Raw genomic sequence first — 18,185 nt, 5'->3', positions numbered from 1 at the left:
CCTTTAAACCCAGCACTTGGGAGGCAGAGGCAGGAGGATCTCTGTGAGTTCAAGGCCAGCCTGGTCTACAGAGCGAGTTCCAGAACAGGCTCCAAAGCTACACAGAGAAATCCTGTCTCAAAAAAAAAAAAAAAAAAAAAAAAAAAAGAAGATGAACAAGAAGAAGGAAGGATGGTCTGACCAATAGAATCTAATTTAAAATTTAAAACACTTCTCTTACATTGTAGAAGCAGTAGCCATAGCAAACTTAGCAATTAAAATGCAAAATTCATGCAATAATTTGACTAGTTGTCTATTGTAAAGTTTGTGAATACTAACAATTTTTAAAAGTTAAAAATGATATAAATTCTCTAGATAAATTCATTAAATTATTTCCATAATGCAGGTACATTAGTATTATTCAAATATATACTTTTAGAAGAACTTCGTCACCTTTAAAAATTTATCCAATTGTATCAATTCACTTTTTAAAGAAGCAAGACAAAGAAAACAAATGTGACCTTTTCTCATGAAATATTAACTTTCAATAATATTACAAAAAATTTTTAGGAGTTTTTAAAATATCATTAACTTTAAAAAAAATACTGAGTCTAATGGCTTTAGACCCCTTAAGATTACTCTGCTTACATAAGTTATACCTAGACCATCAACTGTGATTTCTTCTCCTCTCTCTCCCTTGTGCCTTCCTTTTCTCTGTCATTTATAAATATAAGCAAAATAAAATAAGGTATTTCAAATTGTCTACAGGAATGGTAGAAAGAAAGAGTAAAAAAAAAAAAAAAAAAAAAAAAAAAAAAAACACTGAGTTAAAGAAATCAAAGACATTGTTTATTGGCCACATTTCCCAAACTTACCTTTCTTGTTGCATATAAACCAATAATATCCAACATGATCAGGTACAGCTCCAAAACATGAAAAACAGCTCATCCTTTCCAGTAGTCTTATGGGGAATGACAGAGGAAGAAACAATCCTACTTTTCCAACCCAGAGTGCAAAAGCACAATTCTAGATGTTTCACTAGTTTTAGATAGTGCTGTTCCCCTTTATGTAGACTATTTTAGACAAAAGTATCTCATTGACTGGAATTTTTCTCAGTACATCTTCCAAACCCACAGGCAGATGGATTAAACAACATAAAAAATCATATACATTCTCTATATTTTAAATGAAAATATGTCTTAGGTGGTCTCAGGTTCAGTATTGTAGCAATTAACACAACTGGACAACATTTGGATCCACACTAGTCCAGAACAGTAAATTTTGAGGGTCTTCTTAATTTTGATTCAAAACTCTCCATAAACTTTATTACTTATGTCATCTCTAAGAAACAGAAAAGGCCTGATTTCAGTGGAATAAAGTTCATCTCAGGTAGATCTAGGCTAAATTGAGTCCTTTAGAGTCTCTGATCTATAATAAATGATGCTCCAGAAACACCACTGGATTTTGATCAATGTAATAAGTTATTGAAAGAAAGAAAAAAAAAAAGCAAGTACAAAGCAAGTTATTTGAGGGAACTTACCAAACATGTTATTGAATAATGCAGAATAAATTATTATAGTTGTGAATTACCACAATAGTAAAGGTTTATGGTGAAATATGAAGTCTAAGTTTAACTATAAATAATAAAGCTATAATTCTGCTCAGGGTAAACATAATCACTTTGCTATGTGTTACAACTACATAATCATTTAGGAGGCTAATGGGGAAGAGCTCCATTGTGACAGTCTCTTTTTTTAAACATTATTTAACCTGAGTTCTAACAAGCTAAGGACAACCCCAAATCTACAGCACTGAATCTATTCTAATTATAAATGGTGATACCAATTGCCTGATTTATTAATTCACATGTCCATAATATCATCTTAATTTTACTATAGAAAAATATTACTGAAAAAGTATTGCAATGAGTATTTACTCAAAATAAGTTTTGCTCTCCAAAGGAATACAATTTAAATTACAAACACCATAGCCAAGAAAAAGGAAAATTAAATGTTATATATGAACCTCATAGCCCACCTTTCTTCTTGACTGGCATTCTTGGGTCTCTCCACTGACACTGGACTCAAGATCTCTTTGCAAGTGTCTGCTTGATCCAGCTGAATTGAGATGGAGCCAGGTTAACTGTTGCAAACCACTTCACGCTTCAGCTGTTATTTCCAGGCTGAATCTTCCATTTCAATTAAAGAAAATAATGATGCGTTTTCCCACAACCAAACATTTTACACTGCCAACAGTGTTCAGAGAAAAAAATGTTTTTCAATTTTTATAAAATATATGTTCTTGTTTTAAAAGCTGAGAAAGTTATCGTATGCATAGAAAATGTTATTAAAAACTCTTCTCTTCCGGCAGCAATACTTTTGGGTGTTCAATTCCTAACTCCATTAAGGCACAAACCAAATTTAGGGTCGTCTCGTTACTTTATATATGATCGAAATGGTTGGTCATAAAGAGCATCAGGTCTTAGAAAAATGTTTAAACTCCCCCCTTCAAAAATACTTTTAAAAACGTTTGGCTTTTTTAAACAGTGTGCGAGTTTGAACAGTTTTCTGGGGCAGAACAGAGATGCAAAGGCCCCCTTCTATTTAATGGTTCCGAATTTCACCCCCTCAGTAAAACAGATTCCAGCTTGTCACTTTCATGTTTTTCTTCTGAGTTCTCCAAGCCCCCAAAGCTTGATTCTTAATGCCCCTTTGATTCTGAGCCTCCTATGTATTAACCAAGAGGATTGAAAAGAAGGAAAGCAATCCCTTGGCATGGAGACATTAAAGTGACAGTGCTATTCAATGGGCACTTGATGCAGGATGATTTGGCGAAGCAGACTTCTTCACACTGGAGTCATTCACATCATGTCATCTCTTTGCATCCAAGCAGCTCCCTATCCGGCGAGGAAAAACACTGAGGCTGCTGGAGAGGAGAAACCAAACCTTACCCCCAAAGGTGTTTTCAGAGACGCTGTAGTAGTATTAGGCATGCAACCACACACTATGCAAATAGTCCGCGATATCCTAAATGGGTGTGCAGCTGTTTGGCTTCCACATCCACCCTTTCTCAGTCTCTCTCCAATCTACCCACCTTCCTTTTGCAGAAAAGACATTTCTGTGTAACCGCTGGCCACCCCTGCCCACACCCTGGTCTTATACTGAAGAGCACCGAAATGTCCTGCACCTTCCACGCGATGAAGTGTTTCCTCGGGCAAGAGAAACAGCAGCACTAGAAATTATATAACTCTCGAATTTGGCTTGTCTAAGACATGGAGACTGGAGGGTCGGGGGTTGCGGGTCTGGGAGATGCTGCTGGGCATTTCGCGTGCACGGAAGCGCGCCTGGCCTCCTCGCAGCACCCTCCACCCCTGAAACACTAGCCGACTGGGGCTCTTCTGGGGAGCAGGGCAGAGGTGAGTTCTAACTGGACCCTTTCCAAGCGGGGCTTTAGGGTGGACTATGAGGGGACTGAAGACTGGGAAGAGCAGGCTAGTCCGTGCTGCTCTGGCCCCGCCGGGGGAGGCGGATTGGAGGCTCTGAGAAGGAACCCGAGAAGTCACAGTCTTAACACACCGACCAGGCCGAAGGCGCGAGCTGCCAGGGCTCGACTAGTCTAGCCGCCCTGAGAAGGGGGCGCGCAGCAACAGGCCTGAGCCCGAATCGCCTCAGGTCCCCTCCAGGTTGGCCAAGAGGCGGCCAGGCTGACAAATTGCAGGCAAAGGACAAGCAAGGCTGGCTAGAGGCGGGCCCTCCGGCGCCTGCGCCTTCCTCGGAGCCAATGAGCACTCGCAGTTTCCGGATGCCACGCCCAATCTCCGCCCGTCTGGAGGGCGCGGCTTTTGACTGGGTGGAGGCGGGCCCGGCAAGAGGAGCGAGCTGCAAGCCCCGCCCCGGGCGCTCCGGTCACGCCCCACAGTCGGTCACGTGAGGCGCCAAGATGGCGGCGTCGAAGCCACACACTTGGTCTGAATTCGGGGTTGCTGGTGTGGTGCGAATGGAAGCTAGAGAAGCGCCCCAGGTAGGCGGAAACCTGGAGTAGTGTGGGTTACCTCCTTGGAGATGGTGCACGTGAAGGGTTTGAGCAAATAGAGAGAACTAGCCCCGACTTTATACAAGACGTAGTTCCTAACAACATAGATCTGAAATCTACTGCAGAATAAATATATCTTGTTTTTCTTCCTCGAGGACCTTTTTTTTTTTTACAAGCCTTTCCTTTAATTAGGAATACTTTCTCACCTAGACCCACCCTGCCCAAACTCTATTTATTGATTCTGGATGTCCTGACATAGCGCCAGGTTGTGATGGATTCTTGAAGACATTCACTCTTTTGATTACCAGGGAACCTATTATACATCAGTGCTGGATAAATCATGTAAGAATGTTGGATGAAATTCTGAAGGTCAAGTCAAAAATATACTTAAAAATACAACACACTGTAACACACTGCAAACCATACACCTACACAGATGCACTTACTATAGGGATAGAGATCTGATCGGTTGGGTGACTTTGAACTTTCTTTTAGATTATAAATTGTCTTTTAGATTATAAATTGGTTGTGGCAATAATCTTCATTTCAACACTTGTTGAAAGCCTTCTTTTGAAAATGAGGATGGAGCACTTACCATGCCTCAGCTTGAATAGAAGTCCCAGCTTCTATCCCAACACCACAAAAATAAGTAAAAACTTCTTGGAATTTGCTTTAATCAAGGAGAGCGTAGTGAAAGTCTTACAAACACCAGATGCTAAAAATATTTGTTGTCGCTTTTCATTATTTCAGTATCTACTGTCCTGCAACCATAATCCTGGGTACCCCTATCCCCAGAGCTGTTACAAGCGCCTGGAAATTTTCTGTCAGTGGTGTGGAAGACTGTTCAGTTAATTGGATGAGAACAGAAATAAAAATTCTGTAAAATTTTTGATTACCTGTGATGTTACAGATATGTGTTTTCATAATACACTAGCCATCTAGTGGGTAGAGAATCCCCTTAGAAAGTATTATTTCCCCTTCCATTTTCCATTTGGATAGCAGGGCGTAGAGAGAGCAAAAGATTTAAAGGGACTAGGATAGTCCCTTTAAATAGTTAAAACTTGTGAAGCATTTTATGCCTCCCATCTTCCTCAGATGTTTTAAAGAAAAAGAACTGGCTTGAATAGCTTTTTGTATTGAGGAAGAGAAACTGGTCTTTTAATCTATTGTATACCACCTTAAGAAGTGTGTGTTCATTTCCTGGAGTCTGGATCCATTAGGGTTTTGTTGTTGTTGCTTTTGTTTGTTTGTTTTGGTTTTTTTAATTTGAGGTTTAGTATATGCTCTTATAAATATTAGCAATGTAATCTGTAATGAGTCTTTGACTTCATACTTATTCATTGACTAATCCAGAAAATGTAGTACAAAAACTAAAAAGCACTAAATGTGGAGAACTTGGAATCAGTAGACCTCTCACTGATGAAATAAACATTTGCAACCAAAAATTTGGATTTGCAAGAAGTGTCCATATTTTCTTGTAAGGATGAAATTAAAAACCCTTAAGCTGCAGAATTTAGAGTACCAAAGGATTTAACAAATGTCTCTACAGAGACCTAAAAGTCTGACTCATAGCCAGACATTCATGAAAGATCCTTTTGAAATTTAATTTTTTAGTTTTTCACCAATTAATTGAGCAAGCCCTTGTGTTATCTAATGTTGATAGTTATTTGCTTATCTCATGGGACACAGGAACCTTACAATCCCGAGTCCACTGCCATGAATCCAAGCTTCATGGTATGCCACATAGCTATTTCTGACAAAGGCCTTGCTTCTATCCCCAGGCCTTTCTAGGAAATTGAATGTACAACATAACAGTCCAAGATGACCTTGATGCAATCACTGCCTCTTCTCAGGCTGGAACAGTACCTCTCTCCGATTTTCTTCTCTATTCGCCAAAGCCCTCCTGGCTATCTCCTACATACCTCTACCACAAAATAATCTACCAAATGGGCTCAGGCTTTCTTTAGAGAAAATAGGAGATCATTGTCCACAAGCAGGTTTCTGCCCTTACCTGAAGAGAGTAAACAAATAGGGCCTTTTGGAATGAACAGAGATAGCTATACTAAAAGAAAATAAATCATCTCTGCTTTCTGAAACTTAATTTCTAATCTGTGGTCTTAGTCATTGTTCTAGTGCTAAGAGGAAACACCATGACCACAGCAACTCTTATAAAACAAAGCTTTTAATTGAGGAGGGCTTGCTTACAGATTCAAAGGGTTAGTTCAATATCATTTTAGTAGCCCTGCAGCTTACAACCTGATGGTGGTGGGGTGGCACACAGACAAGCACGCCTGGGTCTGGCATGGGCTTTTGAAACCTCAAAATCCACCCCCCCCCCCAGTGACACACAAGGTCACACCTCCTATTTTTTATAAATCCTCACTCTGCCACTCACTGATGAGTCACTGATTCAAATATGTGAGTCTATGGGACCATCCTTACTCAAACCACCAACCACATATATAAACACAGAAATAATAATTTTCCCAATTTTTTTATAACTCAAAAAACAAAAACATTGTCTTGATAATAAAAGCACAGTAAATATTGAGTCGTGTCCTTAAAATATTGTGAAAGCAGATACCACAGTACCTAAAACGTTGGTAGATAAATATTTTTAGTCTGAGTATGGTTTTATAGTTTTATTTAATGTTAGTATGGTTAGCTGTTATGACTCTGGAATTCCATGTTTTCCAGGACATGAAGATGGCAATTTATCCACATGGTCGGCTGATTCCTTCTCTAGGGGATGTAAAATTCAGATCAATGATCACCGAAATCATTGAAAAACAGCTTGAATATTATAGAAAAAAGTAAGAGACACTTTGATAGCTGAGTCACCAGCTTTACTTTCATATCCTTTCTATAGTCTCTAAAGATTGTTTATAAGAAACTGCTTGCATTTTGCTCCTTCTGTTTGTCTCTTCAAAAGTTTCGTTTCTGGGTAGTGTCACCACTAAACTATTTTGCCAAAATGTTTTTCCAATAGGCTTTCACAGTTTCTCTTGAAATTATTTTGCTTCCAATGGTAACCTGAATTGCTCTCTTAAACAGTCATCCTAGGAGAATCTCCTAGATATTCACATTTATGGAGAAGGGTTTTAAGAAAACTGGCAACACTGAAGTTCCAAAAGATGCCTTAACAAAAGTTCTGAAAACACAGCTAATAAATAATTCATGGAGAAAAATAAAAAAAAAATATAACTTCTTACTGAGTTGCTTATAAAGAATACTTTTATTTTTTAAAAAAGAACTAGACAGAATTAGCAATGGATTGAAATAGTGGTTTGTTAGAGTGGATTTCTTTTGCTTCTTTTTATATATTTTTTTTATTTATATGTGTGTTTGCGTAATGAGCATACATTGGAGGAGCTAGAAAATGGCTTTGGATCCCCTAGAACTAGAGTTAGAGGCTGGTGTAAGCCTTTGGATGTGGGTTCTGGGAACCAAGCCCCTTCTTGTACTTCTTTAAAAAAAAAAAAAAAAAAAAATGCCCAGTCTTACTGCTAAAATATGATTAGTACAGATATTTTTTTAAAATTAGAAGCAATTGGTATGAAAGCAGTTTGAAGGATACTTATCGTTTACTGATGAGAAATTATGACTCAACACTCTTTTTAGCTAGGCTGAGTGGGGGATGACTGGGTGATCAGAGCTCTTTGTTTGAGAACTTCATTTTGGATCCCCAGAAACCCATAAAAATCAGGTATGCAGCAGTTTCAGCTTTAGAAGGCAGACAGGCAATCCCCAGAGCAAGCTGGAAGGGCAAAACTAATGTGAGCTCTGAGTTTGAGAGTCCATGCCTTGATTAATACAGAGCAGTCATGTACAGTTCCCAGTGTCAGCCTCACATTCATGTACCCTCTCTGTGACATTCATGTTTGCACACAGGCACATTCTCCCTGACACATGTAACTTAAGAATAATGGCAGTTAAACTTTACAGCTTTGGATTCCAGTGTGAGCCAGAATCAAGTCTTTCAAATTTTGTCCAATGAAGTCTCATAAACCATAGAGAAATTATTTTGAATGTATCTGGACCAATTCACAAATAGTTCTTTTCTAGACAGTCTAACCATGTAAAAATAGCTTTTTTTTTTCTAGATGATCTTAAATAATTTTTTATAGTTCAGTAACAAGAAATATTTGATGCTGGGTAGATTTGTTATAGTTTTTATTGAAGGAAGAATAGATACATTTCAAGAATGTTATGTTAATCTTAGTTTTTTTCTTTGATCCTATCAGGACCATAAATATATATGGAACTTTATTCTTTGGAACTACTAGTGCTATGTCTGGACTACTGGCAAACATCATTTTCAGAAGCAGTTTCAAGGTTCGGCATGAAGCTTTGAAGACCTGTGTATCCTTGACTGCCCTTCCATTTTTGTCTACTGTTGTTGCTTATAAGCTCTTTGTAACTGATGCTTTGCTTTCAGGTAAATTTAAACTCTTTGATACATAGTATGACTATAACAAACTTACCCATTAACAAATATTTATAACAGTCTCAGATATTTGTATATTGTTTTATCACTTACATGTTTTCCTTGGTATGATCTTTGCAACAGACTTGATCAAGCAAAGCAAATGATACTCTTCCATAGAACTAGAGTTAGGAGTAGTGGTGAACCACCATGTGGGTTCTGGGAACTGAACCTGGGTCCTCTATGACAACAGCAAGTACACCCAAGTGCTGATCTATCTCTCCAGCCCCTCTTGTCATTTTTCTTTATTGTTTGTCTAATAACTTTCTTCCCTAATATAATTTTGACTAAAGTGTCCTCTCTCTCTTTCTCTCTCTCCTCTCCCCCCCCCCCATTATCCCTCCACTTCACCCCTTTCTCTCTCTCCCTCTGTCTGTTTTTCAGGATAGGGTTTTTCTCTGTAGCCGTGGCTGTTTTCAAACTCACTCTGTAGATCAGGCTGGCACTAGGCTGGCCTCAAACTCTGTCCACCTACCTCCCAAATGTTGGCATTAAAGGCATGTGAAACCACGCTTGACCAAAATATTCCTAGCATGTACCTGACACATAGTAAACAATACGTATATGTATTCACCTAGAATCCAGGTATTAGATGTGATAGTATTCTTACTGTGACGTTGCTTCTGTTTAAAAAAAAAACAAATGATAATTGTTCATATTTTAAAATACAGTAAGTACAGTTTTAGAACAAGATCCATTTAAGCCTGTTAAGTGCCAGACTTTGAATTGCTAAAGTCCTTTCTACTGTTTTAACTGTGGTTGCAAACAGCAAAATAACTGTGCTATGAGAGACAGTGACTTCATTGTATTAATTGTTATCTTAAATCTTAAAAGGAATAAAACTTTTTTCACTTTCTAGGTAACATAAGCAAAGAAAACTGTGTTCTGAGAAGTATACTGGTTGGAGTATCATGTGGTGTTTTATATCCCAGTGCTCTGGCTTTTCATAAAAATGGTCATTTGGCGGTTAAGTAAGTCTGTCCATTCCTTCTCTTTTTACTTCACTCTTGTGCCTTGTGCCCCCACCCAACCGTGTGGGGGGGGGGAGGGGGGTGTTGCACATTTAACCAGAAGTCAACTCCAGGTGCTATTTCTCAAAAGCTATCCACCTTTTTTTATGTTTTTAAGACAGGATCTCACTGTGCAACCATGAATAGCCTGGAACTCTTATATGTATATCAGGCAGGCCATGAACTCAGAAATCTGCTTGCCAGGTGCTGGGATTGAACACATGCCACTATGCCTATTCACCTTACATTTTTGAGTCAGGGTCTCTCATTGCTCTACAGCAGTGGTTCTCAACTTGTGGATCCCAACCCTTTTGGGGGGGGTCAAAGAACCCTTTCACAGTTGTTGCCTAAAATCATAGCAAAACACAGATATTTACATTACTATTCATAACAGTAGCAAAATTATAATTATGAAGTAGCAATAAAAATAATTTATGTTTGGAGTTAACACAGCATGAAGAACTGTATTAAAGGATTACAGCATTAGGAAAGTTGAGAACCACTGAGCTAGAGCTTGCCATTAGGCTGACTAGACAATGAATCCCAGGGACCCTTCTGTCTGCCTCCACGGTATTGGGTTATAAGCACACATCACCATGTTCGGCAATTTTTTTTTCCCCATTAACCTGGATTCTGGGGATCAAACTTTGGTTCTCATTGTTGCATGGCAAGCATTTTATTGATTGAGTTATTTAGCCCTTCTCTTTTGTTTATTCATTCCGTCTTTCCTTCCTTCTGTTTTGGGGGAACAGGGGTGAGGGATGCTAATAAACCATTCTTTTTCTTAAATGAACAAAACAAAACAAAATAACCTGCTAACATGTAACTTAGTTATCTGTGTGATAGACTTATTCTAGAAATGGAGAAAGCCACTGCTTTCCATGGTGTATCGGTCCAGGAGACATGGTTGACTCTTTTTCCTTTTTCAGGTATCATTCTGTTCCAATGCCACCAAAAGGAAGAGTTATACTCCATTGGTTAATCCTTTGTCAAACTGGGATGAAAGCAATGGCTATTCCTCTAGTATTTCAGGCAGCGTTTGGAATAATTCATGGCTCTTACCACTATGCTTTATGTAAAAAGCTGCTTGCAAAAACTGTGCCTGAAAATTAACCGAAGACTCAGTGGAGGCCAACTGGGCAGAATGGACTTTTTTGTAAGGACTCAGGCACTGGGCAAAGAGTGAGAAGTAACTCTGTTCCTTTTGCCTAGTATAAGTCAGGTACTCAGTAAATATAAATATAAAACAAGTGCACATTTCATCCTTCTTTCTTTGCTATGTATAGAAATGGGTTTGATGGGATTGGAGAGATGACTCAGAGGTTAAGAACACTGGTACTGCTCCAGAGGTCCTGAATTCAATTCCCAGCAACCACATGGTGGCTCACAACCATCTGTAATGAGATTCTGGCACATACAGGCAGAACCCTGTATATATAATAAACAAACAATAAATAAACCTTTAAAAAAAAAAAGAAATGGGTTTGGAGTCTAGGGTCTTACCTATGCCGAATGCCAAAATAGTGCATGGTATGCATCAGGGACTGTGCATGCCATAAGAAATGATCCCAAAGACTTCTCAAAGGAGGAGTAAGGAATATGAACACATAGTATGAGATGGTTTGAGAGATACACACATAATGTGAGGGAACTGAGACTGTAACTTAACTATTTAGACTGATGATGTTATAGGGGGAAAGTAACATGAGTTAAATGTGAAGGAGGGATTGTTAGTTCATTGGAGGGGAAATATAGGAGGCAGGGGAGTCCTTGTGCTCACAGAGAAGCACAAGGGGAACCAGGAGTGTTAAACACACAGGATTGTGTCTTCAAAGGGAGGAATGTATAACCTGTTTTAATTTTTCTCCATGAAGGGGCCACTGATCAATCTATATTATGAAGATGGGTTAAAGGAAGTCCACAGATGCACAAATAAAGAATAACAGTTATTTTTTTGGGGAACACTCACACAATGATGGTAAATGATTGCAATGGTCCTCTACCCCTGGAAGTGCAGGGTCTGCAATGCAGAATGTTAAGACCACACCCCAGGAAAAGCCCAAGCAAGCCCCTCCTCTTCGTTTTAAGGGGTCATGTCCACACACCGAAACCACACCCTAAGGCCATTCATTACTCAAGTCTATTGGTAGAATAAGATGCTACTACAATATTAGGTCCTTCCTGAGAGAAAACAAAAACCAGAGCCCAGAGACAGCCAAGTTCCAATGGGTCATGCCTCTGTGGAGCCACCTAACTCAGACAATGCCATCAGACACACATACCCCACACCCACACCCACCCACCGAGCAGCAAAAAGAAAAGTCTGACTACAGTATCCAGCTGACATTTTTTTTAACAGTCTTCTTGAGGTGGTCCAAGCAATACATTATTTCAGTCCAGACTACAAAATAACTGACAAAATAACCCTTTTCTGGGCTCCTTTTGCATTAGCTCCTATGCACTTCCAATTATCAACATCAATGGTTCCTTGTTTAGGAAACCAAGGATTGAACTTGACAGTCATTGGTACAAAGTTGCAGAGTTATTGCTCTGAACATTTTGCTCCTCTAGATCTTCACAGGCATCTCAATCATATAAAATGATTTGCATCAGAAGACTGAGAAGAACACATGATTAATTATTTCACTGTCTCACAGCGGGGACCCCTTGAATGAGTAGACCCACCTCATATCCTTACCTTCTTACCTTCTCCAAGGGTCAAGCCCCAAACTTTGAGCAGCAGTTATAGGGATCTCTGCAACCACCAGTCCAGCAGAGGATCCAAGGTAGGCAAGAAGGCAGTTGGGTTCAACAAGACTCAGTAGCAGGTGTTGGTTCAAACTACGAGAGTCTGACTTTGTACAGTTTCAGCATACTTAAGAACAGCATAACTTGGTAGAAAGTGTCCTAGTAATAATTAACTCAATCCCATATGCACAACAAAGCTTAAGACATGACTACATCCAAACTCTTTGTAAAGTACAAGTGACGTCTTCCATAAACATAGGTTCTAATAGACTGAGAAAAACAAGCTCAAGATAAAGGTCTGGGGGAGGATCCAATGTGGTCTTGACCACACAGTTAGTATAAAGGTTACCAGGCTATTAACCATGTCCACTCGCAGCCTTCTGGGTGGAAACTGGTTATATATCTGTAATGAGTACTGTTTTTCCGCCTGCTTGTTTTGTCCCACCGCCCAAATAATGTACAGAGACTCTGTATTTGATACAATGCTATTGGCCCGGTTACTTCTTTCTTATCGGCTAGCTCTGTCTTAAGTATTAACCCATATCTACTGATCTATGTATTTCTCTTACCGGGGAGCCGGCCGGCATACTGCTTTCTCCAGACTCTCCATGTTGACTCCTTCTTACTACTTCCTATTTCCTTCTTGTCTCCTAGTGCCGCCTATGTTGCTCTCCTATTGGCCAACAGTGCTTTATTATTAACCAGTATGAGAAACATATACAGAATGACATCTCCCATCATATATCCTTTGAGGAGACAATCCTGTATGTTTGACATTCCTATTTCCCTACTGTTAACTTTGAACATAAGGACATCCATGCCTCCTACAGAAAAACATCCCTCTGCTCTCTACCCTGAACCAGTATACTAAACACACTCTTATTTACAAATTGCCTTCATTTACTGTTTAAATACTTATCACATCTGTGTGTCATATATTAAAAACCATAAGTTTAATGCTTTAGCCACTCTCCTAAGGAACAGAATCTAAAGAAAAGAATTCACAGCACCTTCTCTTTTGGAATCTGCTCAGGTGTTCACTTGTGTATTCATCTTTATTCTGAAAATAGAAATCCCACAGTTCATTCTTGTATATGATTATATTAGAAACTGGCAACCTTTCTCCTGCTATTTGAAAGCTGAGTCACTGTACTTATCTACTTCAGATTGTCTTTTCTAAGGCTAGAGTGACTACTCAAAGGTTAAGAGCAATTGTTACTGTAAGGACTAGAGTTTGTAACCCAACAGCCCCAGTGCTGAGTGGGGCAGAGACCAAAAAAAAAAAAAAAAACTTTGGGACTATGTCTAGCAGCATTGCCAAAGACACAAGGTCCAATTCAGTGAGAGGTCCTGCTTGAAAAGGAGTAAGACAGAGTAATGGAGACCTGATGCCCTCTTCTGGTGTCAGTGAATACAAACAAACACATAACACACACACACCACACAACAGACACGAGAGAGAGATTTTATGTGTTTTTCTGACAATTCACTTAGCATGACTATCTCTAACTTCCCCAAGTTGCTTTGGTTATACTGTTTCATCACAGCAATAGTAACTCTAACTGAGACAGGTGTCTAGGCAAGAGCAGCCTTCTAGATCAAAAATAGCTCCTTTTTCTGGTTCTATGTCATCGAGATAGAGCAAAAGAGGTCTCTGCAACCTCGTATAAGGGGACAAATCTTATTCCTTAGGGCAAAGTCCTAAAGATATCCCAAAGGCCTTACTTCCTAACACTATCACCTTAGATGGTGCATTAATTACTTTTATATTAATTATATATATATATATATATATATACACACACACACATATATATATATATATAATACATAGCAATATAATAATGAAGCACCATGACTAAGGTAACTTGTAGGAGAGTTTGACCTCTAGAAAGTTGAAGTACATGATGGAGAAGCTTTTGGCTTAAAATGTATAATCTTAAAATGTATAAATTACTACCTTGTTAGTATTATAAAGATTAAAGTACAGGGAGCCAGCCAGATGACTCAGGGGGTGAATGAAAGTGGGTCCTCATAGGCTCATATATTTGAATGCTTGGTGGGTTTTTTGAGGAAAGATTAGGAAGTGTGGCCTAATTAGAGAAGGTATATTACTGGGGATGGGTTTTCTGATTTCAAAAGCCATGCTAGACCAAATCACACTCCCCACCCCCTGCAACTTGTGGACCAGATAATCAGGTGTGAGCTTTCAGGTACTATATCCCTGCCTGCAGCCTGCCACCATGATGATGATGGACTAACCCTCTGAAACTGTAAATAAGCCTGGTCTACAGTGTGAGTTCCAGACAGTCAGGAACAGCACAGAGAAACCTGTCTCAAATAAAAAAAAAAAAATTAAGATTAAAAAAAAAATGTTGTTTTTTCTCTTTGGGGGCCCACAACCCAGCTCCCAAATAAATCACACAAGGAGACTTTTTCTTTCTTAAAAATGCCAGGCAGGCCTTAGCTTGGTTTGTTTCTTGACGGCTTTTCTTAAATTATACTGTCTACCTTTTGCCTCTGGGCTTTGACCTTTAGTTCTATATACCTTTCTTCTTACTCTGTGGCTGGCTGTGTGGCTGGCCCCTAATATCCTCCTCTCCTTCTCTTGCTCCTCTATCCTCCCAGATCTCTCCTCCTATTTATCTTCTCTGCCTACCAGCCCCACCTATCCTTTCTCCTGCCTTGCTATTGGCCATTCAGCTCTTTTAGACCAATCAGATGTTTGGACAGGTGAAGTAACACAGCCTCACAGAGTTAAGCAAATGTAACATAAAAGAATGCAACACATTTTTGCGACATTAAACAAATGTACCACAGCATAAGCAAATGTACCACATCTTAAAATAATATTCTCTAACAACAAATGACTGTTGAAAGGGAAAAAAACGATAGCTTGTGTTTCCTGAGGACCTGGATTTGAATCCCTATCACCCATGTGAATCACTAGATGTGGTGGGCACACCTGTGATCTCAGCCTGAGAAACAGGATGGTCCTGGGGCTGCTGGCAGCTATTTCTGTTGGGTGGATGAGTTCCAGGTTCCACAGAGACCCTATCTCAAACAATAACCAGAGAGTGATAGAGGAAGGCACCAACATAGATATAGATATTTCTGATATCTACATGCACATAAGTGCATACATTCCCATGTATGAATGGGTATGTGAGGAGATTTCTAAGTGCTTGTGAGAAAGGTCTAAGAAACCATCCTCCATTTCTTTATAAAAAAAAAAATTCATGGATTATTCATTCATACCTCTCCCAGGTGTAGAAGCAAGTCCACTTCAGATTAATCATTACAACTGGCTATTGTTATTATTTATAAGCATCTATGGAAACCCATGTCCACCACACGTGGCTTGCCCTTGTGATAGTCTACTTTCCTTATGTGACTCCTCCTATCCCTTGAAGTATAATGGTCTCAACTCTGAATAAGTTGGCTATTTCATTAGACTTTAGTCTGCCCTATTTATCAGCTCCATTCTCCCAGGTCCCACTCACTGCCTGTAGAACAGGAAACACGTGTGTGTGCATACACAAGGGAAGGACTTATATTGAAACTAATCAAGTTCTGGAAGTAGATGTGTTAATATTAAAGCATGTTTTAAAACAGACAGTATTACCAAGGGATAAGAAGGCTGTTTCACAATGATACAAAGATCATTCATCCCTTATTTATATAATAATAGGGCTTAAAATGTATGAAGAACTGAAAAGAAGAGGGAAATTTCCTATAAAAGTTGGAAATGTCAGCAACTTGATACTTAATGAGAAAGCTGGTATAAAATAGAAAGAATGAAGAACATTCAAACAGTACTGCGTGCTGGGTATAGTGGCATGTACCTGTATTCCCTGCTTCTCAGGAAGTTGAGACAGGAGAATCATCTGTCTTCCTGGGAGTCTAAGGCCACACGGGCAACACAAACCCTGCCTCTCCAAGCAAAGCAGCACATTCACCCAATTTGTCTTCATTGTTGCTTTCTGGAATTGTTGACACAGCATGTGTATGTATGTATGTATGTATGTATGTATGTATGTAAACATGAAAAATCCAGTTGCACCAGAATCTGCATCATAGATATCAATGCAATTTAAGTGGATTCAAACCCTACCAAGTATGTTCTCCAATCACAACAGAGCTGAATCAGAAATTCAAAAACAGATTAGAAAACCTAGACACTTCTAGATAACCTCACAGGTCAAGAAACTTAAGAGAAATTACAAGACTTTTTAACTTAATAAAAGTAATTTTAATTTTAAATTATGAAGTCTGTGTGAGAAAAAAGGTACTTAGAGGGGAGTTTCTGACATTAAACACACATCCCAACGGGTAAAGTGATCTCAAACCAATGACCTCATCCATGCACATCCTTAAGAAACTAGAAAAAAAAGGGAGAAAATGTAAGTCTTGGGTAAAAATAAGAAAGGAATAATAAATAGCAGAGAAGAAAATTTTCAACTTTAAAACATAAAAAAACATTTTAAAAAATGAAACAAAAAACTATTCAAGATCAAAATAACTGTACTCCATTAGCCAGATTAATGAGGCATCAAATATTTGAAAAGAGAAGACTCATGAGGTCACGGCAGGGTCCACAGATATTAAAAGCATAAGGAAATACTTAAGAACAATTTAATCCTACAAATTTGAAATTTTAGACCAAATGGACATTTCATTTTTTCCTATGATAACTTACAAAGTTCAATCTAAAAGATATCTATAAGTAGAAGGCTGAAATATCTATTATAGATGCTAGATTTATACTTAACAATCCTTCCAGCCAGGAAAACTCCAGGCTCAAAAGTCTTCTGCCGTTATTCTACCAAACATTCAAATAATATCACAATAATGCAAACTCTCTCCCCAAAAAGTGAGAGGTGAAAGGTTGCTGAATCAACACTACCCTAATATCAGCACCGAGCACTGAAGATGTAAGAAGTGCTGGAAAAAACGGTTTGGGAGTTAAAAGCAATTGCTGCTCTTGCGGAGGACTAAAGTGTGGGTCCACAATACTCTGAGTAACTTGTGCTTTTACTAGAACTGACTTGATGCCTCTCAGGTTTCCCAAGAAATCTATTCATTCTGATATGATAAAATTCCAGGACTCCCAAGCAATTCGGTAGGCATTTTTTATTGACTAGTCACAACTTTAAAAAAATAACACCTAAAGAATGTTGCCTCTCTCCGTTTTATAGATGTAGAAAGGAACAAGCGAGAACTAAGACAAAAGCCTTAAGAGGTCTGGTTTGTGACAATGGTTTCCAGTTGTGAGAACTTTATAGAGACCCCAAGTTCCCTGGCTGCTTTGTTGGAACTCACTATGTAGACCAGGCTGACCTGGAACTCACAAAGATCCCCGTCTCCGACTCCCGAATGCTGAAATTAACGCGTGGGCTATCCCACCCGTCTCTCTTGCTTCTGAACAGTTACTTTTTCACTGCATTCAATGAACCCTGTTTTACAGAAGCAGTGTTCTGGGGAACACCGGGAATGCTTGAGGCAGTGAGCGCTCCCTGTGGAACAGCTCTCGGTCCGCTGGAAGTCACCCACAGCACATGGCCCACAGAGCGGGAGATCCAAGAGAAAACAGACAGGGCAAAGGCATCTCAGCCTCCGGTTAACTTCACTGCCAGAGCAGCCTACACCCGCTGGGAGCCGAGCCGCTTCCACTCGGCCCGAGCCGCCGAACTCGGGAGACCCGGAAGCAGGCTGAGAGCCCAGGTGGGGAGAATGGATGGCGGGTTCTGCAGGCTGTACCTGGCCGAGGGCAAGTGAACGTATGCCCTCTGCAGTCGCCTGCCTTCTCTGCTAATCAACAGTTTAGCAGCTCCCGGACCGGAAACCCCTCCACAGGAAGCAGTAGCATCGGCAAGGTCACGTGTCAGCCAAAGATGGAGTCCTGGCGACCTGAGAGAAGGTTGTGGTAA

At 39.5% G+C, this 18,185-nt stretch overlaps 1 protein-coding gene across 1 annotated transcript; it reads left to right on the top strand.

The window, feature by feature from the left end:
• Window positions 1-3,874: 3,874 nt before the first annotated feature.
• Window positions 3,875-10,957, top strand: Tmem126b (transmembrane protein 126B). Its single transcript, XM_051192242.1, has 5 exons — window positions 3,875-3,999; window positions 6,709-6,824; window positions 8,256-8,449; window positions 9,357-9,468; window positions 10,437-10,957. The coding sequence occupies exons 1-5, from the start codon at window positions 3,919-3,921 to the stop codon at window positions 10,618-10,620; spliced, it is 687 nt and encodes a 228-aa protein (XP_051048199.1). The 5' UTR covers window positions 3,875-3,918; the 3' UTR covers window positions 10,621-10,957.
• The last annotated feature ends 7,228 nt before the right edge of the window (window positions 10,958-18,185 follow it).

The sequence above is a fragment of the Phodopus roborovskii genome, unplaced genomic scaffold (assembly GCF_943737965.1).
Source record: "Phodopus roborovskii unplaced genomic scaffold, PHOROB, whole genome shotgun sequence".
NCBI lineage: Eukaryota > Metazoa > Chordata > Mammalia > Rodentia > Cricetidae > Phodopus > Phodopus roborovskii.
This window is presented reverse-complemented; position numbering and strand designations above follow the sequence as displayed.

Excerpts from the sequence above, each read along its gene's own strand:
- Tmem126b (XM_051192242.1), top strand. The coding sequence starts at position 3,919 with ATGGCGGCGTCGAAGCCACACACTTGGTCTGAATTCGGGGTTGCTGGT. Across the intron at positions 4,000-6,708 it reads AAGCTAGAGAAGCGCCCCAG|GACATGAAGATGGCAATTTA; the intron begins GTAGGCGGAAAC and ends CATGTTTTCCAG. Across the intron at positions 9,469-10,436 it reads AATGGTCATTTGGCGGTTAA|GTATCATTCTGTTCCAATGC; the intron begins GTAAGTCTGTCC and ends TTCCTTTTTCAG.